This window comes from Phymastichus coffea, unplaced genomic scaffold, assembly GCF_024137745.1.
Source record: "Phymastichus coffea isolate CEN01 unplaced genomic scaffold, Cenicafe_Pcof_1.1 PCOF00077, whole genome shotgun sequence".
NCBI lineage: Eukaryota > Metazoa > Arthropoda > Insecta > Hymenoptera > Eulophidae > Phymastichus > Phymastichus coffea.
Window position 1 is genome coordinate 1069614 of NW_026706888.1, and position 26913 is coordinate 1096526.

Genomic DNA, 26913 nt, shown 5'->3' on the forward strand with positions numbered 1-26913 from the left:
CATTCTGTAAACGTCGACCCCCTGAGGCGAAAACTAAGTTAATTCGAAATCGTCTCGGTTATTCGACTACATCTCAATAACCCCTTATTAAAATGCAAAATCGTAAAGTCCAACGCTTGTACATCAGTGTAAGGATATTACAACGTCGATTCGTCGTTACTCAAGCTTTAATGAAACCAGGAGTGTCATCCAAAAAATACTAATATCTACAGGACTGCAGAGCAGCAACAGGTAGCAGCAACAGCATTTGCATTTGCAGCCTAATTGGAGGTAATAATGTTGTGCCCGAGTTCTTGTTCGCAGTGTTTTGCTACTCGTATACTTAGAAATCATGGCTTCTTCAAGATGATACACTCACTGACTTTATTAAGGCGATCCTTTAACGAGCACTGCGATCTCTCAAAGTTCTTAGTAATTGTAATGATTCAGCGACGTTTACGACTCGCCACTTAATTGATACAATTGCTATATAAACATATGCTTTAACAACTGAGTATTCAAGTTTATTGGTAATTGATAGAAATTAGTTGCATTACATTATAATTGCAGCATCGCATTCCGAAAGTCAATTATGAGACACGTGTTCCACGTGGGAAAATTGAGACGTAGATCACAGCATTGAATCTTACATCCGTGAGGAGAATTCGAATGCAAGCGGTCAATGAAGCAAAAGCCAGGTTGAATCGCACTGAACAAGTGCGATTCCTCAATTATGTGCGTTGGCAAAAAGCCAACGAGGAAGACGCGACGCGCGCCTATAAATTGCCACGCAGACTCTGCGGCTTTGCCAGCCAGAGCTGATCCCTTTCTGCCGTTGAGCCGCGCGAGCTTTCCTCTTATCGGGGATTTTCGCTACTGTCACTGCCGCAACGCACCAGTGGAAACTATGCTTCTTTTCCCAAAAGAAAGTGCCGAGTATTCAACGCGTACGGTTGATTAGAAATTCAGAATCTTTTACGGTCACGGAAGGAAGTTCTCGCGTTATTTTGTTCACGGGTTTCGATTGCGAACATATTAAGCGCCGCGCCTCCGCGACAGAGAGTACAAAGGTTCGAGTGGTCACGTATTAAGCGGTTGATTGATTCGCAAGTCTTCTCTCTCTCTCTCTACTCTCCGTAATTGCGCTTCTCACACGTCTCGAGAGGTTCAAAGGTCAATTATTTTATCGCAGGGCCGCACTTAATGGCCTGATAATCGAATGCGGCGCACGAGCATGAGTAGCGAAAATCGATTTGATACTTCGCGCGCGCGCGTGGACTACGTGCTAATATTGAACTTATTATCCGAGTCATAAGCACGGAGATATAAAGAGAAAAATGGATTTTTTTTACGTTTAAAGATTGATTGCCGATGTACGCACGAGAAGAAAATCAGGGTAACGTTGCGGACGACTGCACGCTTACACGAATGCGTCGAACCTCTTCGATATAGGATTTCCATGGCTTTCTTTCTGGCTTGCTGGTAGCGTATGCCGGTGAACGCAATTTCTTTTATCAGCTTCAATTAATTTTTTTCATTAATGAAATCGGGCTTGAGTCTGTGATATATATAAAAGTAAATTATAATAATTCGTCATTAATACTTTTTATTAAAAATATCAGTTGATATATAGCTTTTACAAATGTGAAAAAATGCAGTGCTGATTGTTAGATATTACTAAGCCAGTTGATACAGTATAGTGTAAAGGTAGGAAAACATAAATAATGTAATATAGCTCTTATGATTATTCGGGTTCAACAAAATTCAAATCGTCAACGTACATAAAGCCATAAAGCGTTTTACAGCTAAATGTTGTACATACCCCTTTTCTATCTTGACCACAGATGCATACATTGCAATTATTCGCGAAAATCATTCCAGGGTTGCAGTCTTCTACAATATCGTTCACTGAAACGAAGCAAAGGTTTGTTTCGTTTGAACTTTTGTCACAGAATATTTAAGTTTTTCATTCGAATTCAATATACCTCCCATAAAGTTGTATTTATGCGGACACGGTTTTCCACTGCACATCGCAAAATTTCCTTGACTATCACAAATACACTGATGACAGTTATAGTCAAATCTCTGGTTCGAGATACACTTCATTGTTATATCTACGAAATCAAACACCATTTAGAATTCTCTTAGAATGCTTGAATATTTAATAGAAGAAAACTTACTTAGAATGCTTTCATGATAAAACGACATAGGCTCACAGCCCATTTTCTCGCAGTTGAGTTTTAATCCATCCTTGGCGCAAAAGCAGTCATTGCATCCTACCATCAGGGTAGAGCCTGGCACACATTTTGTTGAATCATCTGTAATAGAAAAGAAAATTTTAATCATGGTATTATGATGTGAAAGGAGCATTGTATTCGATTTGAAAGAATATTAATTGATTTTTATACTGACTATCTTTCCATTCCTGCAAACCACAGCCCAATGTAGTACAAGCGGCTGTACCATTGGGGCCACATATGCATCCATTACAACGATCATTGAATACCGAGCCGGGAATACACTTATCTCGCGTTTCTACTAATTAGAATCATTTATAATAATTTCATACGTTATTGTCTTATAGACGTTAATCTTTGCAATACCTATCTTTTGAGTTTTTGAACATGCTTCATACACGCAAGACGCGAATTTTCCACTGGAGTGGCACACGCATTCCTTACATGACTTCTTAAAATATTTGCCTGGACTGCAATCGACTGTGATATCTAATGACAATTTCAATAAAAATCAATACTTTGACTCGTCGCAAATTCTAAATTACATTAACAATTACTTACTTTGTAATTGATTTCGATGTAACTGAGGAACTAACGTTGAAAACATTTTTCTCTTGCAAGTAATTTTTGTACCGAAAACGTTGCAAAAACACACATTGTGATCGTACATGAAAACTTTTCCAGGAACACATGACAGCATGAAGTTGACAAATAAAGTGGCGTTCGGTTGGTTTTGATTTTTCTTAAAAATACCTGTCACCCAATCCCATAATCCACGAAGTGATTCTTGTGAACTTACGAGGCAGGCTGTAAAAATCATTTTTTTCATCTCAAGCATTCTAATTCCAATTGTTATTTTCTTCCTATTTTATACTCACTTATAGTTGAAAGAAGAATCACGTATGAAATCAGGGAACACTTCATTGTGATGGAAAGATTGATGTCTTTGACGCCGAGATGCTGCAACGAAGAAGAGAAGAATCGCTAATTAGAAACTGATAATTCGTTTTCAGTAAAATATCAAATTAAATCTACGTAAACCTTTATTTAAACTTTTCTTTATAAAAGAACGATAAAAATTTCCATTTTTATTCATAAACCACTTGTATTTACTAGAAGTAAATCTTTTTTCTTAGAACTCGCCAGCTGTACTATCGAACAGTCTGACAAACGTCGAGTTTTAATTATGCTGGCGATACTATTCATATTGTCATGTGATTAATTGGTTTAGTTTACACTAAAATAACTATTGCAGTCGACATTTTTCCTTCAAATGTGCGAAATAGCTCGTGTAAAGATTTTCAAAATCGGTATAATCCGAATTTTATCCATAAAGAATGAATGCACTTGCATCAGTTGAATAAGCTGTTTGACAATTTCTTCACTTTTGTCTGTCAATGAACGATATGACCGTGGCATATGTTACTTGTACTTGGTGTAAATAGTTAAAGACTTTCGAGTACAATACGAAATTGAGTATACAAAAATAAAATTTTTACAGAAATGGATAACAATAAACATGGAATGGAAAAAATTTACATGAATTGAGAGATAGTATAAAAATCAATTAATACTCTTTTACATCGAATATAATGTTCCTTTCACATCGTAATACCTTGATTAAAATTTTCTTTTCTACTACAGATGATTCAATAAAATGTGTGCCAGGCTCTACCTTGATAGTAGTATACAATAATTTTATATACAAAAATAAAATTATTGTAGATTGTTTTATTTTCATTCATTGTAAATATTGAGACAAAGATGATATTAACATTACAGTAACAGCAGAGTACTTTGTAATAATTTAACATTCGTTTACACGTACTACTTTCAGAACCGAGAATATTCATTTAAATAAATAGCGAAATATTTTGCTTATCCCATACATATGTAAACCTGCGATACCCTCATGCATTAAGGGTTGCATACGTTACATGGTCGGTCTTACAGTTCTGACTAAACAGTTGCTTTGTACGAGTCTTTATTAATCTACATGTATTTAACAAATAAGCAATAAACTTTTATTTGCTTACATTATTTTCAACACAAATTATTGTCCATAAAACATTTAAAATCACAGGCTATTATTTGGAATTCCCGAGATTTTCTAAACTTAAATTTGTGTGATACCTTAAAAACTATGTCATCATGTGCCTCCGTGGCGCAATTGGCTAGCGCGTTCGGCTGTTAACCGAAAGGTTGGTGGTTCGAGCCCACCCGGGGGCGTTTATTTTTACTAATTTTATTTCTTGTACAACAAAAATCATGCGTTTTCATATATGTCCCGCAAATAACGTTGTTTGTTATTTTCCAAAGTCTTAATAATAACATTTCCGTGGTGTCTTTCTTGATATTGACTTATTAATAAACCATATAAGTGCAGAGAACTGTTACGATATTTTTATACCGATTTTGATAAGCGACGTCATGCAAATTCTTATAATTATTTAATATCTACAACTTTGTTATCAGTTTTTTTTCTATTCTACACAGTTTCGTTGAATACAAAACATAAGTACATCACTGCTAATGAATTAAATTAAGATTATCGATTTTATTCAATGAAAAAAATATATAATTAATAATTAATTTACGCAAGGTTGTGTCAATGTACTGTTAATTTTTGATCTGATTTATGAATTTATATACGCGATGATGTGTGAGTGCGACGACATTCTGATAATATTCTAGATCTTGAATTCAATTTTTATAGGAATTTGTCAATGCATGCAAAAACCCTTCAAACTGCAATTATCGTAAAAAATCACGATGGAAATAACAATACTGCACAGAATGTTTAAATATTCAAGTAATTCATTAGTTTTAAGTAAATGTTTGGTCAAATAAATTAATTTCAACAATTACAAAAGAAAAATTGTTTCTTTGTATTTGGTCCCTATTATACCGGTGGTGGTAAAACTTTCACCGCCTAAAATCGACGCAGCTAGCGACATCTCCCAAGCGGATTTTTAATTCGCATCTTTGATAATTATACTTCTAAATATTCTGTATAAGTCGGTAATAGAGTAATTAAATAATTGCTAATTAAACAGACATTCATTTGATCACATGCCTTCGCTTTGTCCATTCATTAGAGTAGCCATATTATTATCTTCAAGGAAAGTTCTTTCGATAAACGCCAGCACGGGCAATTAACAAATTGACACGTTTATTATCGTGAAACTAAAAACACAGGGAGCACGCACGCGTTATCTATTCAACAATTACATTATTTTGTTATTTTTTTAATCACGCGCCTCTAACGCACATACACTCACGCGCGGGCACAGGCGCACAAAGAACGGAAGCGCGCGATAATTGACATTCCAGCAAAACGCTCAATTTTTTTAATCAATAAAAGCGATTAAATAAAAATCGATACTATCCGAGTAATCTGAAAATAGGCCTGTGCTGCAATTTTATAACAAAAACGCATAGCTAATTGCGAGTGTCATTTTATTATATAAATATAAACCGTAAAAATACAGGCGCGTAGCCGTTTTCTTTTCTTATCGCATCAGCAGCGTTGGAAACGTGATATCTCTTGTCTCATACAACGTGTTAAAATAGTCTGATAAAAAGAAAAGAGAGTGAATTATTATCGGGCAAATTTGTTTTCTGCAACAAAAAAACTGCACAATTTATAGCGTTTCAGTGAATAATAATAATAATAATAATATTACAGTAAGGGGTCGGGTCGATTGGGGCGTCAGTGCGCTTGCGTTTGTGTATAACAGCAGCAGCGGCAGCAGCAGGCCGAAAGACGCTTTTGAGGTGTACTGTGCTGTGCGCGATCCGGCAGGCGTCTGCGCGCGCCAGTCAGAGGGCTATCCGCTTTTCCCGTCGTGTCATCGGCAGCGGTGTGGCCAGCAGCATCTCGTTGCGTGTTTAGTTGTGAATATATATATACGCACACTGGCGTCGTGCGTCGAAGAGTAAAAGAAACTTTGATTATCATTCAGTCTCTCTTGCGTGTGCGTATTGAAGGAGGGAGAGGTGGGGGCACTCCGATACGACGACACAAGCACCGTCTGCGCTTGGTATCTGGTGTTTTTTTTTCGTGCGAGGCATCATGGCGAATCAGGACATCGAGCCGATGTCACGTTTACTCAAGCTCGCCAAGAAATTCAACTGCTTTTACCTGTCAGGTATGTCATTGCTCTAGTTTACGTTGTTCCTTTATTCAAGACTTCGCTCTCGTCAGTCGTACAGTCGTTCACAAGCGCTGATGTTGACGAGAGTTTATCGATTTTTTCCTCTTTTTTTTTTCTTCTATACACTACTCGCCTTGAAGGGAGTTTCTGCTAAAGTATATGTAATGTCTTATGAGATCTCAATTTTTTTTGTTTTTTTTTTTTGTAGGTTATATAGCTATATTTACTTGAAAAGAGAGAATATGTAGCTGGCTACGAAATTATCGAGACTGTTTTTCCTGTTTAATACGTGCGCGCGAAGGGAGGGGTATGTGTAAACTTTATTGCCGCGCGTGACATGCATACTTATAAAGTTTTCGCTTTCATCGATTTTCTATTTTCGGAATGCACTTTCGCGTGCGAATGAATTATTGATCGATTTTTATAATAGTGTGTCTGAGTCGAGTGTGATTGATTATTACTTTCGTTACCGAATAAGTTTTGAATTTTCATTTCTTATCTACTGCTAATTTTTCACTGTCCGGTCAAAATCGAGGTATTTTCGTATTTAAAAGATCTTAATTAACGAAGTAATCAAAGATGATTTACGTTACTAAGTAAGTAAAAATAGTATAATTCAGCTTTGTCGTTACAAATGACTCAATGCCTGGCCGACATCCAAAAGGCGCACACACGCGCGCGCGCACATACACACAAACACTCTTGCAGTTATTCCGCATCTCGCGCAATATTTTTCACTTAAAATATCACATCCGCGTCCTTCGCGAGCTACTGCGAGTGCGATACTACAATATTCCTTTTTTTTCTTTCTTTACATTGCTTCTTTCGTTCAAGGTCTCCATGCAGGGGATTGTCGGGCATTTGTTGTCGATGGACAACAAATTGGACTTGTCAGACCGGATGTTATGAAGGAACTTCTGAATTACCCGCAGGTATAACAACTGTTTGCAAAGATACCCGTAAAATGTTAGTTATACAAATGATCTGTTCTCCGAAGGTATTTCAAGTTTATCCAGAGTATGTGCAACTGAATCCAGCTTTTCGCGACTACGCCGAAAGAAGCGCAAAAGTCGACGAGGTATTACGAGAATGGCGATGTGGTGGAAAATTTATTGCATTACGTGGTTGGAGGGAAGAATATTACGACGTACGAGCTCAATTCAACACGCCCCCGCTATTCAAAATGGATCGATCGGCCACATGTAAGTTTCCTATAATTGTATATTAGAAAATAAAATGAAATCTTTTTCACTAATTGCACATCATAATTGCAGCACTGTTTGGTATACGAAAATACGGAGTAGACATAAACGGCTATGTAATGGATCCAGTGAAAGGATTGTCAATTTGGCTACAAAAGCGAAGTCCCAACAAACAAACATGGCCTGGCTATTGGGATAATTGTGTTAGCGGAGGTTTGAGCGTGGGTTTCGGCATTAATGAAACAGCGATCAAGGAGGCACGCGAAGAGGCTGGTATTCCCAATCATTTGCTCACCAAGCTGAAGAGTGCAGGCTGTGTGTCATTGTTTTTCGAGAGTGAACGAGGACTTTTTCCAAATACTGAATTTGTGTTCGACTTAGAACTTCCCGTAGACTTTGTGCCTACAAACAAAGATGGAGAAGTGGAGACTTTTGAATTACTGCCTGTGAGTGAGTGTCTTGAAAGAGTACTTTCATCACACTTCAAAACTACGTCCGTTCCAGTGTCAATAGACTTTTTAATTAGACATGGGTACATCACTCCTGAAAACGGTAAATTTCGAAAAACAATTGTTGTACCTTCAAACGACGTATTTTCTTAATTTGTGCCATTTCTTTTTCAGAACCTAACTTTATCCAAATAATGGAATTATTACACGTTCCGCTGCAAACAATGTACAATCAACCGCACAGAAAGCACAAAATCGCAGCCAATGGAGAGACGAATGATACTTTAGAACGAATTTAAATCTTATACTTACTAGGTACTAATTGCAAATCGTACTAGGAATACATTTTTTACCAAAATAATGGAAATTTTGTTACTTTTCTAGTAAGATGTGCTTTATCAATGTTTATATAGCATTAAAAACCAACAATTTTCATAAATTCGTTTAATTTGATTGCTTGAATAGTCGATTCAAATTACTTTAACGATTACCTGGGTTAAAGAAACAATTATATACTTATTGCCATTCGAAAGTTTTTCATTTTATTACAATTATATTAGCTGAGTATTATAATTTCTACATCAACGAAAATTTTTAGACAGGCTAAAAAAGAATGGACTTTTGTGTGATATCGATGAATAAATAAAAGAAATATGAAATTTAAATAAGACACTCATCAATGATGTATAATCAAAAGCGTACTATGAAAATACGGAATAGCAAGTTTATACACTATTAAATGCATATTCTTTAAAAATAATATAAGTACATGATATTATGCGCTTTAAATTATTTCGAATCTTGATTCATATTGACAATGAGTATATTTAACTAGAGCCATAACTGCTTTCAAAGACAAAAAATCTGTTAGTAAACAATATTAATCAAGAAATCGAACAACGAAGTATTACTCCTGCGTCATTCCAAACAGAATTAGTGCAAAAAGTGTGTACGAAATGAAGTTATGATGCCTTATTGTTTATGGATTATTAAATGATTCTATGATTAATTTTAAAAGTTCTACAATTTTTAATCATTGTTTATAAAGTTTTTATAGTTTTTCAAAACATTTTTACGTACAATTACCAAGTCTATTTAAATTGTAGAAAACTTGTAGAATAGATGAGTTATAGATTTTACACATTTTGACGATAAAGCGTTGATTATATTATAACATCAAATATTATGGCCTTCGACGAGTAATTGTTGGATATGATTATAAAACAACGACTGAAAGATTATACTAGCCATGAGTATTTTATAATTTGGAAAGCGTATAAAAACTTGGTAAAGATTGAATAAAAATTTCAGATTTTCTCAAAAATACAAGTATTTACGATAAATTCTTGTATGCTGATTAATAATATAGGCACATTTGTTAATTAAATCAATTTAAAGTCCATTCACAGTATTAAGTAAATAAGATTGATGATTTAAAACAACATTTGTATTATGATATTTACTGCAAAAAAAGATGAATTATGACAAAAATTTCTAGTTACTTTTTAATTGAACTCTTACAAGAATATAGGTAAATAGTTAGTTGTATTTATTACATACTTTGTTAGATAGGATTATTTAAAATAATATCTAATATCAAATTGTGTACAATAATTACACACTTTTGCGAATTTCTTATTTTCACATTTGGTAATTTAAAAAAAAAATTTTGAGATTGATACAAGTCTTTTGTTGTTAAGATAAAATATCAAAATATTGCCATAAATAATTTTTAATATATATAACGAATGGTTGTCGTTACACTGTATATAATTTAATCGTAGAAATCTCTTCCAATTTTTTTTTAATTTAAATATTACAAAGTTTGATTATTTATTAAATTTTGGGCTGCCACATTAGAGATATTTGCGCTTTAGGGGTTGTTAAAAAAATACCAACTCATACCTAACGATTTCTTAACTATGTCACTGAGTCTTGAAATCTCAAAATCGTTGGTAAATATGCAATAAACTGACCAATTTTGATCTGTTTAATTGACTTGGCTCAATACATTTCAAATTATATTTGATGAAAAATTATAGTTAATACAACGAAAATTCGTAAAGACACACTGACAAAGAATATTAAGATAAATAGATTTCAAGTATGGCAGCTGTGGGTATATGATTTCAATTGACAATTGTAAAAAAATGCACGTTGGATCATGGCTTTTCGTTAAATTTACAATCGCTTGTTATTGTACTCGTATTTAGCAAAGCTGTAATTAATATCCATTCGTCAATTGTGATATAAAAAAAGACGCTTATAAACAAGCAGTTGATAATTCATTTTTATTTAAAAAAATTATTTAAAATACGTGCATGATATCTATTTAAAATTATATTTCTGAAAAATAAATATTCTTTCAAAAAATTTTCATGCAATAATTCGAGCAAAGTTAGCTTTATTATTTATCTTAGACAAACTCAAAATATATTAAAAAAATTAATTGAATATTTAAGGAACGGAATTTCTGATAAACTTTACAGATATAACTTTACAGATATAAGTTACAGAAATGGATCAACTATTTGTTTGATTTAGTGTAATAAACATGTAATTATTATTTATTGATTATGATCAAAGCAATCAAAACAAAATGTATTTGACAGAGTAACCATGTGATACCTATACTAATTATTAAAAATTTCTGTTAGACTGCTTGAACCAGTTGTCTTCCTTTGGGAGCATTGGACGTCACTTATTAATAAAATTTCGCCGTCGGATAGTATTAGCTGCAGAACAGATAGAAATAGTCGCAGCTATGTACTTAATTATATATAGAACTCTGTCAAATATGCCATGAGATGAAATATTGGCCTGGAAAACAATTCTTCGAAAACAGATTTTTTTTGTACTTACTACAATTTTATTATTGAATTGAATTCAATAAATTTTGATTATATTTAATATTTAGATGATTACATTACTTAAAATGCAATCAAAATTTTCGCAAAACATATTTGTTCATTACATACTGAATAATATAATTTATACAAGACTTGTTAGTATTTTTATATTTCAAAGTTTTCTAACGTGATTTATGTGAAATTCATTCATATATTATTTCATTTATTTAAAAAATAAAGTATATTTCCATAATCGATTCCGTATCAGGATTTTTCTTTCAATCATTCTTATCAAAATGAAAAGAATAAAATAATAATTTACAAAATGATCATTTTTGACACTCCGTGTGCAAAGTGCGTCTTTCCCGCACGCTCGACAGAAAACGTGCGTTGAATATCGCACTTTCCACACGTCGTATAAAAAAATACGATACGGCACATGTTTGGGAAAGAGGGAAATCTCGCTTCGCTCGGGCGTAAACGCCACACGAGACAAGAATCTACTTTCCCATACTTGTATCGTAATGTACTATTCCGTAAAAGCAATTTGGTTGTGCAAACTAACCTTTATACGTTTTAAATTACCAGCCTTTTATGGAAAGGTGGTTGAAATTATTTCAGATAAACCCATATATATATAATGCACCCCTCCTGAAATTCCAGATGGGCGAAAAAACCCAATGAGAAATTGTAAATCAATCTGGAAGAACTATAAAAAAACGGTGCGTGATTGGCACGGATAGTAAAACTTATTAATAAATCCGTGTAATTTATTTTTTGTTAACAAAAAAGTTCTAAAAGTTAAACGCTCCTCGATCAATCGAAATTTAATCTGTATAGCGTTTTAATATAGTTTTCATAGCAATGAATCTGTTAATAAAGTCATGCACAATTTTTCTATCCAATCATAATATCATTATAACCATTCATTATAAAGAAATAAATATTATTTCTCATTACAGCGGTACATGTACCTCATAGATCATTAGGTAACATAGACTCAAAAAGTACTGCGCTCTGAAAAGGATTCATTTCTATAAAAACTGTATTAAAACGCACCGCAGATTCAATTTCTGCTGATCTGAGAGTGTTCAACTTTTCGAATTTTTAAAATTTTTTATTGACTAAATTGCGCGAAATTATTAATGAGTTTAGTTATCTTTACCAATCACACATAGTTTTTCTACAATTTTTGCGGGTCGATTCTTATCGATTTTCCACTGAGTTCCTTCACTTATTTCATCAGGGATTGGGTTGAAATTTCACTATGCGCTGCGTGGAAGTTCTTTGCTTTACTTGATTGTAGATGGCAGTGTATCTCTATGTGAATCTGAGACTCCGATATGTTAAGTGCGCGGAAGCTCTATAGCTGATTCTCCAATAGACACGAAAATCGTACGCGACAAGAATTTCTAGTGGATTTTCTGCTACTGCCAACTTGAAATGACAAATGCTTAACATAATATCTAAATGACTAGACAAACTTAAATAAAACTAGTATATTGTAGTAAAAGAGTAAAAAATATTCAAAGTTTATTAGCCAATAGTTACCACGAAAATATTTCTCAGATTAATTATGAAAAATATAATATTATGAGAAAAGTTTGTAAGTTGGGGTAATTTCGTTATCATATTTGAGGTTATATTGCATAAATTTACAAAGTTGGATTATTTTTAATTCTTAAGTTGGCAACAATTTGTTGAGTACGAATTTCGTATCTATTGGAGATTAGTCTATTTAATGCCCAAAACCTCTGGGGGCCTATTCTGAAAAAAAATGTTAGCACGGGGCCTATTCTGAAAAAAAATTTTAGCACATGTCATAAGCATTTATCACATCTAAAGTGATTAATTCTGTGGTAAACTGAAGTGACAAACTGATTTACCACAAAATTTTTTTTCAGAATAGGCCCCCTGTGTCGTGTTGATTTTGCGCTCTTGAACGCTGCGCAATATATTGTGCGAAGATCTGTCCGTATCAAGGAGAATGTAATGTCGATATTTTCAATGGAGTAACTAATCAATGTTAATTATAGTTTTGTGACGGACACGATAGACACACAATGTGTTAAGGCCTTAGGCCCTTCCCTTAAATGTAACCTTTTCATTCTTTGCAGAGCACTGCGCAGTAACGCTGACTACGTAAGAAAAGCAGGGGAACCCCAGAATGAGAAAATTATTGCACATAGTATTTGAAAATTAAATTATATACACATACAGTGGAAGAAATTCAAATAACCTCATACTATGCAGTTTTTGTGTTTTAAATATAGTTGTGTGTATAAATTAGTTAGTTTCCACTCTAAAAAAATTTTATTTTTCATTTTTTACCAGATTTTTTTCTATAAACTTTTTTCAATTAAAATAGTCAAGTTACTGATGAAAAGAACATTACTATTTAATCATATTTAGGAGATTTGCTCCAAACAATTCATAACCAAGCAAATTGTTATCACAATTTTTTAATGTATAAGAATTATATTAAAATATTTTTTTTTTCATAACGGCCGTGTCTCTATGTAGAAAGCCTCTGAAACTCTTGCCCTATCAACTTTCAATAAATTTGTTGAGAAGTATGACTTTGCAAATCTCTAATAAAACAAGATAATTGTTTGGTTAAAATCTTTACTGATAAATTTATTCACTAATGAGAAAATATTTATAAAAAAGGACTTTAATTTGATAGAGCTGGACGATTGATTCTTTTGGTAAATTAAAAATTACATCTTCGTTTTCAACAAGCAATTGACAATACTTCAAAAATTTAGAAGCTAATAATTAAAAAAACCTAATTGATTCATTTGCACACATTGAAATATAAATCAAAATTATGTTAGTGCCATCCATATAAAACTAAACTTAAGCATTTTAGTGTTCCCCGAAGTTAATTTGTTAAAAAAGTTTGATTCAAATAATCAAAGGATAAGTAACTTTATTTGTTGTCTCATTTAATGTAATAGTCGACACTTTAATGACGTAACTCTGTATATTGAAATATTTGGTACGTATAAATTACATGCAAAGTATAAAGTTATATCTGAAAACAAGAATCTAGAGATCCGATCGTAATATAAAACGTAGACGTAAGGATAAAATGCACGACCATTCTCCACTTTTGTGGATAAAATTGTTTCACTTTTGGTGTTATTTTAATATTTTCTTTTTTCTTAAATCACCGTTTAGTCCTTCTACCTTTCTACTATCTTCGCCTCCGTCCCTTAACGCTACTCAGACATTAACTTGGCATAATTAAATTTTATAAGTATGGAACATGAAATTTATTCCAGCCGGAAATCAGATTATATCTTATACAGATCAGAATATATCTTATAAATAATCCTACACATACGATTAATAAGATTGGTGATTTAGGCAAAACGATATCAGAACGATATGATTCAGACGCAATTTATACGTATAATAGACCACTGGAATGAAACGATCAGAAATAATGGTGATTGGCTATATAAAGGATTATGAAGTAGTACCAGTAAATCAGGAAAACATTTACTTAGAAAAGTTTATAATAAATATTGGCAAATTACTTTACAATTCAAGAAATACATATATGACATTATCTGGAATGGACGAAATCAAAGGGACTTTCATTCAAAATAGATATAGCTTAAAATTTCAAACTCAGTGCGTATTTTACGCAATATTGCCAAACATTTACACAGCAACCGTGTGCAAGTAAAAATAAAACAACTGTAAAAAACTGTTATATAAAAAGTTAATTGAAAAACTGTTATAAAAATTGAAGCCAAAACGTTCTTTGAAGAATATCAGCACCAGTTACAGTCAAAAGATGGTGTTAAAATTGATAATTTTAATTCACGGTCATAAATGGTAAGTCATATGCGAAGATTTTCTAAAATTAATAACATATTTTATTAAAATACTGATTAAGCGTTATTCGGTCTAACGGTCTACACGTTTACTTGATAAACGTCTAAAATTTACTCGATATATATCCGGCACGTTATTTTTTATTTAAATAAGTTTTAATAATATATGTAAGCACACAAATAATAAATTCAATACTAATCTAACGAATCTTTTGGTAACATAAATAAAACTTGTTTCATTGGCATATAAATATCAAATCTATTTGTATGTTACTGTATTAATAGAAGAGAAGCAGTAGATAACCTGCAATGTGGTATCACTAAACGACATTCAAATTTATCGTTACATATATATTAAATCAAATTATGAATACAATCATTATATATCTAATTTATTTTCATACTAATATAGAAACATAAAACAATCTTCATTTGATTCAAATTGAAACATTTTCATACTGTACAATCAACACATCTACATAATTATCATTTCCAAAGCGTCATTCGGCATTTCGGCATGGTCTATCTGTTTTCAGTTTTGTTTACATTTGCTAAATACCGCTCATCACATGAGCAACATAAGTAAGGTTTATTTCTGTCAAAGTAATTTTGTTTGGTATCATTGTCATGAGTTGCTAATACTTAATTGTTTTTTAATATTGAAAAACAAAAAATCGTTTGAGAAAATGTTTAGAGTGTAGATCGATTTACACGCGTAATATCGGTAGATTGTATTTTACATCTTTGAAATACGAAATATTATATAATTAAAAACAATAAAATTCTGTGTGAAACAGTTATATTTAATCAAGATATTCATCAGCAAAATGACTGATATAACTCAAAATACATCTAAATTCTCATTTCGCACATTTGATATATATAGAAGATTCATAGAAGTTTTACAACATAAGCCAACTTATCTAGAAGAGTTTAAAATAGGTTCTCCAACAGAAGAAACATGTCTTGCTGTTATAAAAAAAGTTTTTCAGTCTCAACAAGAAAAGGAAGAGATTAAAGAATACACTCAATATTTTGCTATTCATGCAAAAATGATGGCTGGCCATGCAGAAAAGCTTCCAGATAATTGGAATGATGCTATTAACTATACTGACAGGTATATCAAAGAGATACGCAAATACCTTAGAAGAAAAGGATTGAGTGTTAAATCTGACTTGAATAAAGTCAAAAAAATTGCTAACGATATAGCTAAATACATACACAATAAGCCAACTTTTAAACAAATAGAAGCAATTACGTATTACTTGAAGTATGATTTGCGTAATCCTAAAAGAAATCTTGTAAGTATTTAAATATTTAATAAAAAAAGCTACTTTTCTGTATATAATGAATTTGTTTTTAAAATTTTATACTTTCACAAGATTTCTTTACATGCACCAAAAATATCTAAAAGCAAGTCTGACAGTATTAGTAAAAACATCGTAAAATCAAAAATTATAAATAATAAAGTAGTTGAAGAGGAAAAAGCTACTTTTGTTCAAGAAAAAAATGATCAATCATCATCAGCACATGAATCTATGCAAAAAGCTCCACATTTTTTGCAAATAAACAACCAAGTAGATTACAATAATTATGAAGTAATGAAACCATCATTACAACTTGAAAATATAGAAACTGAAATTATAGAGAATTTGTTTGAAATGATTGATCCAAGTATATCAAATCATAAAATAGATAATAAGAATGATTTGGATATCTTCAATTATGAAAGGAATGTAATGTCACCTGAATTAAGTCCATTTAATAATATAATATCGTATGGTAAATATTATCAATATTCAAATCATTAAAAACAGTCATATTTCAAAGTTGATCCACTTAATTACATATTTAAATTTCATGAATATTATAATATAAATTGATTGAAAATATTCTAGTCCCTATTAGTAATTTTTATAAATTAAAATTTATTTCTAATTATTTCTAGTATTATAATACCATAAAGATCTTTCCTTTGAATTTTTCATTTAAGATTAATTATATCTCATTACTTTTATTTAGTTTTCAATTATAAATTTTTTGTATAATTTCAATAGGGATGGGGATAGAAAATAATTTTAAAGCAGAAAAAGATGAAATATCTGGAGGGGTTAGCCAAACTTTCAGAACAAATATAGTAAATTGTTCATCAACCAACTTTAATACAGTAAATAAAGACAGAAGCTCAAATTACAATTTCCATTTGAAGAGAAAATACTGTAGTCCATTCAAGAGTGATCATTACTATGGTTTGAAGAAACAATTACAGTTATGTAAAATTCCTAATAATTTTCCTCAGGTATTTAAATATTTAATATTTGTTTGATTTTTAAATTATATATGAATTAATTTGTACTTTATATTTAAAAACGTCATAATATTTCAGAAAGCAATCATAACTCCAAGTCAAGCAGTAAAAAATAATAATGATAACTCTTCTGATTCTGAAATAAATATAGAAAATGATAATAAAGACAAAGAACCAAGCAAGTTTTTCATGATGAATCAATATGAAAAATTAGATGATAGTGAAGGGAAAACAGTATTTGATTCAGAAATCAGTGAACAAATACGAAATATTTTTGGTTTTAAATCAAAAGTAAGAGATATGAGTTATACTGATGCACTGAAACATATAGATTTAGTTACAACTTTTTGTAAATTAAAAAGTACAATTTCTCAACAAGAACTTCTTATAATGCATCAAATTAGAGATAAAATGTATTTCAAAAGTTTAAATGAATGAAATACAATGAAATAAAATATTTATCATTACTTATTTATAAAATTATATTTTTTGATAAAAAAGTATCTGATATTTCTTTGAAAGTTACCTGCAAACAAAATTTATCGAATAAACAGTTATCTGCTTTTTCAAAATATTGAATTTTAATTTTTATTATTCAATACATTTTTTAAATATTAAATTGCCATGCTAATTTAATTGAAGATGTAAGAATATAATCCTTTTATTTTATATTTTCATAAAAAACTTTTATTAATTAAGTCTCATGGATTATCTTTGTACAGTATGATAAAGTTAAGGAAAACGCATTCACATAATTTTCTTTATATAACTAATTCGAGTCTCAATGTTCCAGCGAACCTTAACAGTCTATTTTAAAATAATAAAACATAATATAAGCTTTGCACATGTTATAATTTCGGATATGTCATAAAAATCACTGTCGGCTCAATCAATATTGAATCATGTAAAAGTGCAATAACTTAAAATAAATATTTTAGTATAAGATTAAGTGTCATCTACTAACCGGGCATGACGTTAACTTACAAGTTGTATGTTTAGCAAAAAGGACTGACTATATAATACGAACCGTAAAAAGGAGGTGATCGAATCGTAAAATGATATTGCCACCATAAAATTAAATTTAGCGCATTAACTCATAGTCTACACGCTTAAAATTCTGTTCAGTCAATGAACCCCATAAATATAAAAAAAAAGTTCAATTTTCCGATGAAAAAGTTATTAAAATGTAATGCACTTGTAAATTAAACTATTAATTATGATACTTTCAAGCACTGCACATCATGCAAGCGTCACCATTTTCTCGTGAACAGACGAGCACTGGATCTTCGTCTTCTTCAACTGTGCCATTCGTACCATTCGTCTCCGGTTTTACTCCGTTTGCAACGGTATTTGCATTTTTGAGCTTGGACTTGTCGACCGTGAACTGCAGGGCATTTGCCGCCGGTTTCGTTCTCAAGTAGTACATTCCAGTTTTCAGTCCCTGAATAGCATTTTATTGTATTGCAAAATAGGAAAAAATTTTCTAATGTTGTAAATTTTCTTAATAAAAAAAACAAGAAAGTTATACTTACAGCTTTCCAACCGTAGAAATGCATAGATGTGAGTTTTTCAGTAGTTGGTTTGGCCATATGAACATTCAAAGATTGAGATTGGTCGATAAAGGCACCGCGATCTGCAGCCATTTTCAAAATTGTCTTTTGAGAAATCTCCCAAACTGTCTTATACAATTGCTTCAAATCATCTGGCACACGGTTTATGGCCTAAAATGTAAAATCGAGTATATCAATGAACTTATCTTGAAACATTACGGTTATTTTAATAATAATCACTTGAACAGATCCATTATTGGCGATCATTTCATTTTTCATATCCTCATCCCACAAGCCTCTCTCAGTCAGATCCTTCAGCAAGTGTGGGTTGACGATTTGGAATTCCCCAGAAAGTACGCGCCTTGAATAGATGTTACTGGTGTATGGTTCAATGGACTCATTATTGCCAAGTATCTGAGCAGTTGATGCAGTCGGCATTGGCGCAAGTAGAAGCGAATTACGAACTCCATGCTGTGCAATTTTATCTTTCAGTGCTGCCCAGTTCCACAGATTCGTCGGAGTAACATTCCACATGTCATATTGCAAAATCTGAAAATAAATTTAAAAAGTTATTAATTTTATTTAATTGAATTAAATTAATTTTGGCAAAGTTTAGCTGATAAATCAATACGTACGCCTTTGCTAATTGGAGACCCTTCGTAGCTGGAATATTTTCCTTTCTCCTGAGCCAATTCACAACTAGCCTCTAAAGCACCATAATAGAGGGTTTCAAAAATTTGAATATTAAGCTTTTGAGCTTCTTCACTCTCGAATGGATGACGCATTAACAAAAATGCATCTGCCAATCCTTGAATTCCAATACCTGGACAGTATATAACAATATATAACAAATATATTTTGTTGTTTTTTATTTTATCTAATATATTTAGAATATTTTCAATCAGAACAATGTAATGGTAACCCACCAATAGGTCTATGTCTCATATTTGAATTTTCAGCTTCTTTGATTGGATAATAGTTGAGGTCAATAATCTTATCCAAGTTCTTCGTTGTAATCTTCACAATTTCTTTAAGCTTGATAAAGTCGTAAGTTCTCTTGTTAGTGTTTACAAACATGTTGACAGCAATAGAAGCCAAGTTGCATACAGCTACTTCATCAGGTGAAGAGTATTGCACAACTTCAGTACATAAGTTGCTACTTCTAATAGTACCAAGATTTTGCTGATTAGACTTGCGGTTGCAGTGATCTTTGTACAACATGTAAGGAGTTCCAGTTTCAACTTGGGACATTAGAATAGCAGTCCACAGCTCTCTAGCGTTAATTTCTCGTTTGTAACGTTTTTCTTCCACATATTTTTCATATAACTTCTCAAACTCTTGTCCCCAAACATTAGGCAATCCAGGACATTCATGTGGACACATCAAATACCATTTTCCATCTTCCAACACTCTTTGCATAAACAGATCAGGAATCCATAGAGCATAGAAAAGATCTCTAGCTCTGTTCTCCTCTTTCCCTGCAGAACAGTTCATAAAAATTAATAATCTTAATAAAATTAAACGAGATTTTCAAAACACAGGTAATCTCTTGTTATACCTGTATTCTTTTTCAGATCCAAGAACTCAAAAACATCTGCATGCCAAGGTTCTAAGTATATTGCAAAGGCTCCTGGTCTTTTGTTGCCACCCTGATCAACGTAACGTGCGGTATTGTTAAATACTCTGATCATAGGAACTAAACCATTTGATACACCATTTGTACCAGCGATTGGAGTGCCTTTAGCTCTGATAGTGTGGACACTGAGTCCAATTCCACCAGCAGATTTACTGATCAGAGCACACCTCTTCAATGTGTCATAGATGCCTTCGATACTATCTTCAGTCATGGTAAGGAGGAAACAGCTATTATAAAAATGCGTATTTACCATAAATATTAAATGAGTAAGAATTCATGAATTCGTAAATTTCAGATTTATAATTAACTTAAGAGTAAATGAAAATTATTCAAAGAAAGAAAAAGTATAATAAAAATAAATTTTAGTAAATTATATTTGCAGAATTACTGACCTTGACATTTGTTGTCTGAGAGTGCATGCAGAAAACAGCGTAGGGGATGCGTGAGTAAAATATCGTTCAGACATATAATTGTAAGTTTCAATGACCTTGTCAATATCCTCTTTGTGAATAGCAACAGCAACTCTCATTAGCATATGTTGAGGACGCTCAACTACTTTGCCATTAATCTTCAGTAAATAACTTCTTTCCAGTGTCTTAAATCCAAAATAGTTGTATCCAAAATCTCTGTCATAAATAATGGCTGAATTTAATTTATCCTTATGTTCTTGAATGATTTCATTATAGCATGTGCTAATCATTGGTTTATGTTCTTTGGAAAAGGGATCAACTATGTTGTACAAATCATTCATGACATCTAAAACAAAAATTTTTATATTAGCAAATCCTTACATCAGCTGATTGCATGAAAACTTAAGCAAAAATAATACGAGGCATACCACTAAATACTTTCTTTGTTTCCTTATGGAGATTGGATACTGCTATTCTAGCTGCTAAAATGGCATAATCAGCATGTTTTGTTGTCATTGTTGCAGCAGTTTCAGCTGCCAGATTATCAAGTTCAACTGTTGTGACTCCTGGGTACAATCCACTGATGACACGGAATGTAATCGATGTCTAAGATGCAATAACATTAATTTGAGACAACTCAAAACAAATGTGAATTTTTCACGATAACCCAAAATTTCAAGTAATTAAATAGAATAAAATATTGTAAATTTATATATAAAAATAAGCTTATAATATTTGAAAATTACATAATTCTATAAATTTATTTTATTTTATTGTACAACAATACTACAGCATTATTAAAAACTGTTGAGAATAATATTTATAAATTATAAGGGAATATTTAGAATAAAAATACTCACAGGATCAACATAATCCATATCCAAATTGTAACACAACTTTTGTATCCTTGAAGTGATTTTGTCAAAGTGAACCTCCTCCTTGCGCCCATCTGTAAAAACAAACATTTTATAAAGGTTGACATTTACAAACCGCTGTAAATGCATATGCATATGCATATGCATATATATATACACACACCTCAGCACATTTATTTTGTACAACATTGTCAATCATTCAGACTCAATTAAAATCAATAAAAAAAGACTAATAAAATTAATTAAAGTAAATAATATAAATATTAGTCAGAACAATACGTTCTTAAGTGAAAAAATACACGCAACAAAGACTAACCTTTTAAGTTTGATACGGCATATAACTCACAAAAAATAATAAATTTAATACTTACTGCGTTTCAGGACATACATCTTCCCTTTGGCAACCATTTTCTTAAGCTGTATAAATATAAGTAAATTAACAACTAAAAAATACTGAAAAGCTATTTTTTAGAAAACCGTAAAGGACCGACACGGCTAAAACCTTGCAACCGTCTGAGATTTCGCGGGAAAGGGAAATGTGTTTTCGCGCTCAAACCAGTCAACTTCTTGGTGATTGGTCGGATTATCAAACGGAATGCGCTCCTCTGTTGTTGTTGTTGGATCGAAGGATATGACGTCAATAACGTTTTTATTCAAAACTCTTGATTTAACATTATTGATTATTATTTTTTTTTTAGTTTTCATTTTTCAATTGATACAACTACTTGTTACTTATATGCATATAAATTTTGATGATACTGACAATTAAAACGAATATTTTATTTTAGAGTATCCTTCGGGTTAGTGTAAATTTATAATTGTGATTCGAAAATTGTACATTAACACTATTTTATATCAAATATAAATATTTAATTTTATTTATTTGTCATTTTTTATATAAGAAATAAACTAAGGAATAACTAAAATAACTAATCATTGCTATGCATCAGGTAATACATTTTTGAATTTAGCAAAGCTCAATTTAGGCTTGAGTTCATATCTTCAAATTAGTGCTTTTTTTTACCGAAATATTTTGTGACCTTACAATACGGTATATGATGGTCAATAATGTTAAAGAGCGAATTTTTATAGGTTAGGAAAGATTCAACAATCAACATCTGCTGTCAAAATAGTAATGTTAGTTGTATATACATAATATATGTACACACGGCACGGTATAGCATCGTCGATGTCACTATTCATTATTGAATAGAAAATAAACAAGCGGTTTCCGCCATAATTTTCAATGAGATTTTATTAGTTGACTATTGAAGTATTTAAATCTAGTTGAAGTAAGTCTGTTACATGTAATTGAACTGATTCAAACCTGGCATAGAGCTACATTAGTTGAATCTCGATTATTATGTATTAATATAGACAAGTATTTATTATAAGTAATTATTTTATTTTATTTTAGTTTAGTTAATCATGGAAAAAGAAATAAAGGAAACAAAAGATGCAGCAGAAATTATGGATATTAGTGGTGAAAATACAGCTACAACTATACTTACCACAGTTACAACTAATATAACAAATGCTCCTGCCACAACAACTATTACGATAACAAATGCTTCACCACCAGCAATAATCCCAACAGAAGATAGTCAAGAAGTTAGAAAAGAGTTAATTGCAGCTCCTCCAGTACCAATTGTTCGTGTACCAGTCAAACATTCAAATTTAGGAATAAGAAGCCATGCAATGTGAGTTGAACAGTTATAAAGATTTGCTTTTAATTATTGAATGAATGACTAAGTTAATTAATTTTCAGGGACATGAGTACTATGGTTGAACTGACAGCATTCAGTACATTAGGCAAGATTGAACCTTTTTTAGTTACACTTTCAGCTAATGCAGCCCTTGTAGTTGATCTACATTGCCATCTCAGCGACAAAGAAGTTTGTGGATATCTAGGAGGGCATTGGGATATCAATGGTCATAGTGAGTATTATTTATAAGAATATTTATGTAATCTTTTTATATATTTTCAACTAACCAAATGGCAGCATAATCATTCAACTCTTCTGATTGAGAAGAGTTTTTTTAGAAAAGTAGCTTACTAATATTTGATACTTTTTATAGATTTATCTATTCTGGGTGCTTATCCTTGTCGATATACTGGAAAAGATAAAGTTGCAGCTGCAGCAGTAGAAGCAGAAATATCTCGTGCCATGGAGTGGAAAAGAATGATTCTTGTAGGCTGGTATCATTCTCATCCACGATCTCATGCTTCACCAACTCTAAGAGATGTTGATGCACAGTTAGACTATCAAATTAAAATGAAAGGACCTAGTGATACTGGTTATACACCTTGTGTTGGTCTTATTTGTTGTAAGTTTTCTAGTATTTATTTTATTGTCTGTACAGTTAAAAAAATGATTGTAACATTTTTGGTTAACATATTGTATTTTTAGCTCCATACAACACAGATGCTAATTGTTATGAATCAAATTTTAATATTTTCTGGTCAATGCCTCCACCAGAAAACAGACCACATGAATATCCTAGACCAATGCTTCTTAGTTATACTCTGACACAGGAACAATATGTATGTCAAGATGCATTGGAAGAAATTGTAAGTATAAAACTATTAAATATAAAAATCTTGTAGTCGACAGCTATATTTAATTATCCTTTGTTTTCCTTTTCTAGAAAAAATGTATAGAATTTTATAGGAATGAAGGTGGTATCGATTTTACAACTACGTTTAATGGTAATACAACGTATTTGGAAAGACTGAAGGTATGTTTATTTATTGTAATTATTAAAATCTTGTCTGTTACAAAACGATTTCTAATCATAAATATTTTTTTCAGAATTCACTGTCATCAAAGCTGCCGGGCCGATGTAAAACAGGTAGTTCATACTGGGAGATAATAAAGGAAATGGTTGCGCCAGGATTTGATGACGGCACCGAGTCTCCCTTCGCTAACATAAAATTCCCTCTGCTAAACGATCCACTTTTGCAAGCTTCATCGAACGTATTTCTCTCGCCATTGAGCTATAAACCCGAAAATTCCATTGCGGCCGTTCAGAAGGCCTACATGATGCAGCAACAGCATCTGGAGAATTTAGCAGCCGAGAGTAATCACATCAAAGATTCGAAACTGTCGTCACACATAATAAATACATCCGACGGTGTACCCACATTTCGTGCTGGTGAATTGACTGTTTCGTTGAAGAGTTCTAAGGACTACGATTACAGTCCTACAGATTTTACGAAAATAGAGTCAATGAAAGGTCGCACTGAGTATCCTATAACCGACTTGACACAAGCAATGAAGTTTTCAGATTTTTCGAAATTAGCAAACTTTTCACCGTCCGAATTGGCAAAAATCACAGGATTTTCACTGAACGATTTTACTAAAGCTGCTTCCTCATCGGCTTACGTTAGAAACATTGCCAATCTGTTTGGTCCTCTTGGAAAGGGTTTATCTGACTTTTCAGACAGCAATGACAGGAGATCTAGTGATTTTTCAGATCTTACAGCTCCATTCAAACCTCCAACAACTTCGTCACCGTCTCCCAAGGAACCAACTCGCCAAAGTCAAATCGATGATTATTCGTTATCTAGCGATAAGAAAAAGTCGATGGAACCTATGGATATATCCTCTAGTTATACCGAGGATTTATCAATGTCTAGCAGTATGCTCGATATGAGTAAGAAGCAGCATGACTCTGTGGAGTCTTTGAATTTAACGAAGAATCGGCAATAGCAGAGCTAAGTAAGTGCTAAAGTCCGACTCTATCGACCCTTCGATTTGTAAAGCAACGAATGAAAAGCATGACCCGGTACAACGAATTGTGTTTTAAGAATCGAAGCGCCGATCATTTCAGAATCGGACAGCACTTCATACAATCTCTAAGTGAACACGGAAAAAACTTTGACAGTGACTATATTATAAACGCAAGTGTGCAGGTTTTTTACGCTCAGTTAGTATTTCTTTTCATGACTGCTATAGCTTTTCATTCGCGATGAAATTTGTTTTTGTTTTGGTACTTACAAATGTACGAATTGTAAGATATAGAATTCAATCGATTATTTTTTGTAATTGATTTTTTCTTTTAGTATTATTTTTTTTACTTCGTTATAGTATTTTTTTAATTTACATTATTTTAGCGTCGTTATAACAATCACAAGGATCTCGCTTTTATTATTTTTACAAATAAACGGTTTGTAAGCGATTATTTATCTAATTTTCAAAAGTGAAAAATGATAGTTTTTCATATCTCTTCATAACTTTCAGCAGATGTTTTGTTATTTCTTTCTATGAAAATATAAATAACTGTGATTGATAGACAAATAACACAAATGTATTTTTTCGAACAATTCAGTTTGATTACTCAACATGATAAGTCACGTCTATAGTGTCATTCAATACGCATAATTGATAGTTTGCTTTAAATCACTCTGCCCAGAAATACATTCTGGTTTGTACAGAATTCTTAACGAATTTCATAACATAATAAAATAATTATTGTTACTGTGAAATACATAACTTTCATCAATACTTCAAGTGATAATAACTTAAAGATCCGAAAGTGTAAATTGTCCCATAATACAACACTCAATAACATAAGTTAATGAGCTAAGAAACTAATTAGCATAAATGATTTTTAATGCCCATAATTTCAACGTTAAAGAGAACTCAAGACTCAATTGTAAATAAGTAAATAGACGTTAAATTAGCGTAATGAAATCTTTGATGTGTGCACAAAAGTCATTAACAAATGCAATTTTTAATATCCAATTTTGAAATATATGGTATTATCTTTTATAAATATCATTACCCCTGTAATAATTACGAATAATAGTTGTACCAAACTAAACAGAGAAATGGTGCAAGAAATATATATTATATCGAATTATGCATTTATGACTTGGCATTATGATGAAAAATATCGGAAATTTATTTGATTGCATAACATATTGCCATATGAGTTCCTTATATTGTAAAAATATTGGAAAAAACTGTTTTTTTAATGTGTACAAATAACACGATTAATCAATGTAACGAAATAAATGTAATTTAAGTACAGCTTCTTTTAATACAAACTCCACAGTTGAATTCGCATCACTTACATTTTGGTAACAAAAAAAACCTTGATAATCCAAACATTCCTGAGCTCTTCTCGCATTCTCAATCCATGCTCGCAGCCGAAATTCTTTGAAAAAATAAAAGCACTGTGGAACGCTTGCAAACGCCCTGCTTTACCTGGTCGTTCACTCTCACTAAGCGCAATCGCATTAATACACGAAATGGGTTTGAGTTCGAAACGTATATGTGCAAAGTTCATTGAGCATTCTCAGGGCGTCGCTGTTAAGATGATTCGTCATCCCTTTGATACCACTCGCGCCTTGCTGAAGTGTGTAAAAAAACCACGATGCGTCTCTTCTCTATTGCTTCCAAGCGGA

The 26913-nt window shown here is 31.9% G+C and overlaps 5 protein-coding genes and 1 non-coding gene across 10 annotated transcripts; 4 read left to right on the top strand and 2 right to left on the bottom strand.

Annotated features, from left to right (window-relative positions):
* Positions 1-1645: 1645 nt before the first annotated feature.
* Positions 1646-6006, bottom strand: LOC131668419 (prolow-density lipoprotein receptor-related protein 1-like). Of its 2 annotated transcripts, none has more exons than XM_058942553.1 (8): positions 5903-6006; positions 3095-3176; positions 2778-3023; positions 2583-2705; positions 2392-2514; positions 2160-2297; positions 1965-2093; positions 1646-1887 (listed from the first exon to the last, which is right to left on the bottom strand). In XM_058942553.1, exons 2-8 carry the CDS (start codon positions 3138-3140, stop codon positions 1724-1726), a joined length of 969 nt encoding a protein of 322 aa, XP_058798536.1. In that variant the 5' UTR covers positions 3141-3176; positions 5903-6006; the 3' UTR covers positions 1646-1723. The 2 variants fall into 2 exon arrangements, with proteins under 2 accessions (XP_058798536.1, XP_058798535.1); XM_058942552.1 differs by having other exon boundaries at positions 2392-2517.
* Positions 4372-4445, top strand: Trnan-guu (transfer RNA asparagine (anticodon GUU)). The gene has a single exon. It is a non-coding gene; the product is annotated as a tRNA-Asn (tRNA).
* A 31-nt stretch (positions 6007-6037) lies between the features above and the next one.
* LOC131668418 (uncharacterized) lies at positions 6038-9044 on the top strand. Its single transcript, XM_058942551.1, has 5 exons — positions 6038-6367; positions 7208-7305; positions 7371-7575; positions 7648-8127; positions 8199-9044. Exons 1-5 carry the CDS (start codon positions 6292-6294, stop codon positions 8321-8323), a joined length of 984 nt encoding a protein of 327 aa, XP_058798534.1. The 5' UTR covers positions 6038-6291; the 3' UTR covers positions 8324-9044.
* Positions 9045-14417: 5373 nt separating this feature from the next.
* Positions 14418-17597, top strand: LOC131668359 (uncharacterized). 4 transcript variants are annotated; one of them, XM_058942454.1, is made up of 5 exons: positions 14418-14722; positions 15519-16022; positions 16104-16503; positions 16779-17020; positions 17108-17597. In XM_058942454.1, exons 1-5 carry the CDS (start codon positions 14720-14722, stop codon positions 17465-17467), a joined length of 1509 nt encoding a protein of 502 aa, XP_058798437.1. In that variant the 5' UTR covers positions 14418-14719; the 3' UTR covers positions 17468-17597. The 4 variants fall into 4 exon arrangements, with proteins under 4 accessions (XP_058798437.1, XP_058798439.1, XP_058798440.1 ...); XM_058942456.1 differs by having other exon boundaries at positions 15608-16022; XM_058942457.1 differs by having other exon boundaries at positions 15664-16022.
* Positions 17598-17725: 128 nt separating this feature from the next.
* Positions 17726-22012, bottom strand: LOC131668358 (ribonucleoside-diphosphate reductase large subunit). Its single transcript, XM_058942453.1, has 10 exons — positions 21872-22012; positions 21486-21574; positions 21054-21231; positions 20608-20971; positions 20138-20442; positions 19506-20057; positions 19215-19402; positions 18820-19128; positions 18562-18750; positions 17726-18470 (listed from the first exon to the last, which is right to left on the bottom strand). The coding sequence occupies exons 1-10, from the start codon at positions 21906-21908 to the stop codon at positions 18255-18257; spliced, it is 2427 nt and encodes an 808-aa protein (XP_058798436.1). The 5' UTR covers positions 21909-22012; the 3' UTR covers positions 17726-18254.
* Positions 22013-22642: 630 nt separating this feature from the next.
* Positions 22643-26415, top strand: LOC131668413 (uncharacterized). The gene is made up of 7 exons (XM_058942545.1): positions 22643-22792; positions 22918-23200; positions 23269-23438; positions 23580-23828; positions 23912-24072; positions 24150-24239; positions 24314-26415. Exons 2-7 carry the CDS (start codon positions 22929-22931, stop codon positions 25211-25213), a joined length of 1842 nt encoding a protein of 613 aa, XP_058798528.1. The 5' UTR covers positions 22643-22792; positions 22918-22928; the 3' UTR covers positions 25214-26415.
* The last annotated feature ends 498 nt before the right edge of the window (positions 26416-26913 follow it).

Coding starts and splice junctions, on each gene's coding strand:
- LOC131668359 (XM_058942454.1), top strand. Junction 16,023..16,103: donor GTAATCCTAAAAGAAATCTT/GTAAGTATTTAA, acceptor TACTTTCACAAG/ATTTCTTTACATGCACCAAA. Junction 17,021..17,107: donor TTCCTAATAATTTTCCTCAG/GTATTTAAATAT, acceptor ATAATATTTCAG/AAAGCAATCATAACTCCAAG.
- LOC131668358 (XM_058942453.1), bottom strand. CDS start 21,908: ATGGTTGCCAAAGGGAAGATGTATGTCCTGAAACGCA. Junction 21,575..21,871: donor GATGTATGTCCTGAAACGCA/GTAAGTATTAAA, acceptor TTGTTTTTACAG/ATGGGCGCAAGGAGGAGGTT. Junction 20,058..20,137: donor GGATCTGAAAAAGAATACAG/GTATAACAAGAG, acceptor ACTGTTCTGCAG/GGAAAGAGGAGAACAGAGCT.
- LOC131668418 (XM_058942551.1), top strand. CDS start 6,292: ATGGCGAATCAGGACATCGAGCCGATGTCACGTTTACTCAAGCTCGCC. Junction 6,368..7,207: donor CAACTGCTTTTACCTGTCAG/GTATGTCATTGC, acceptor CTTTCGTTCAAG/GTCTCCATGCAGGGGATTGT. Junction 7,306..7,370: donor AACTTCTGAATTACCCGCAG/GTATAACAACTG, acceptor TGTTCTCCGAAG/GTATTTCAAGTTTATCCAGA.
- LOC131668413 (XM_058942545.1), top strand. CDS start 22,929: ATGGAAAAAGAAATAAAGGAAACAAAAGATGCAGCAGAAATTATGGAT. Junction 23,201..23,268: donor GGAATAAGAAGCCATGCAAT/GTGAGTTGAACA, acceptor ATTAATTTTCAG/GGACATGAGTACTATGGTTG. Junction 23,439..23,579: donor TTGGGATATCAATGGTCATA/GTGAGTATTATT, acceptor TACTTTTTATAG/ATTTATCTATTCTGGGTGCT.
- LOC131668419 (XM_058942552.1), bottom strand. CDS start 3,140: ATGAAGTGTTCCCTGATTTCATACGTGATTCTTCTTTCAACTATAA. Junction 3,024..3,094: donor GATTCTTCTTTCAACTATAA/GTGAGTATAAAA, acceptor TGATTTTTACAG/CCTGCCTCGTAAGTTCACAA. Junction 2,706..2,777: donor ACATCGAAATCAATTACAAA/GTAAGTAATTGT, acceptor AATTGTCATTAG/ATATCACAGTCGATTGCAGT.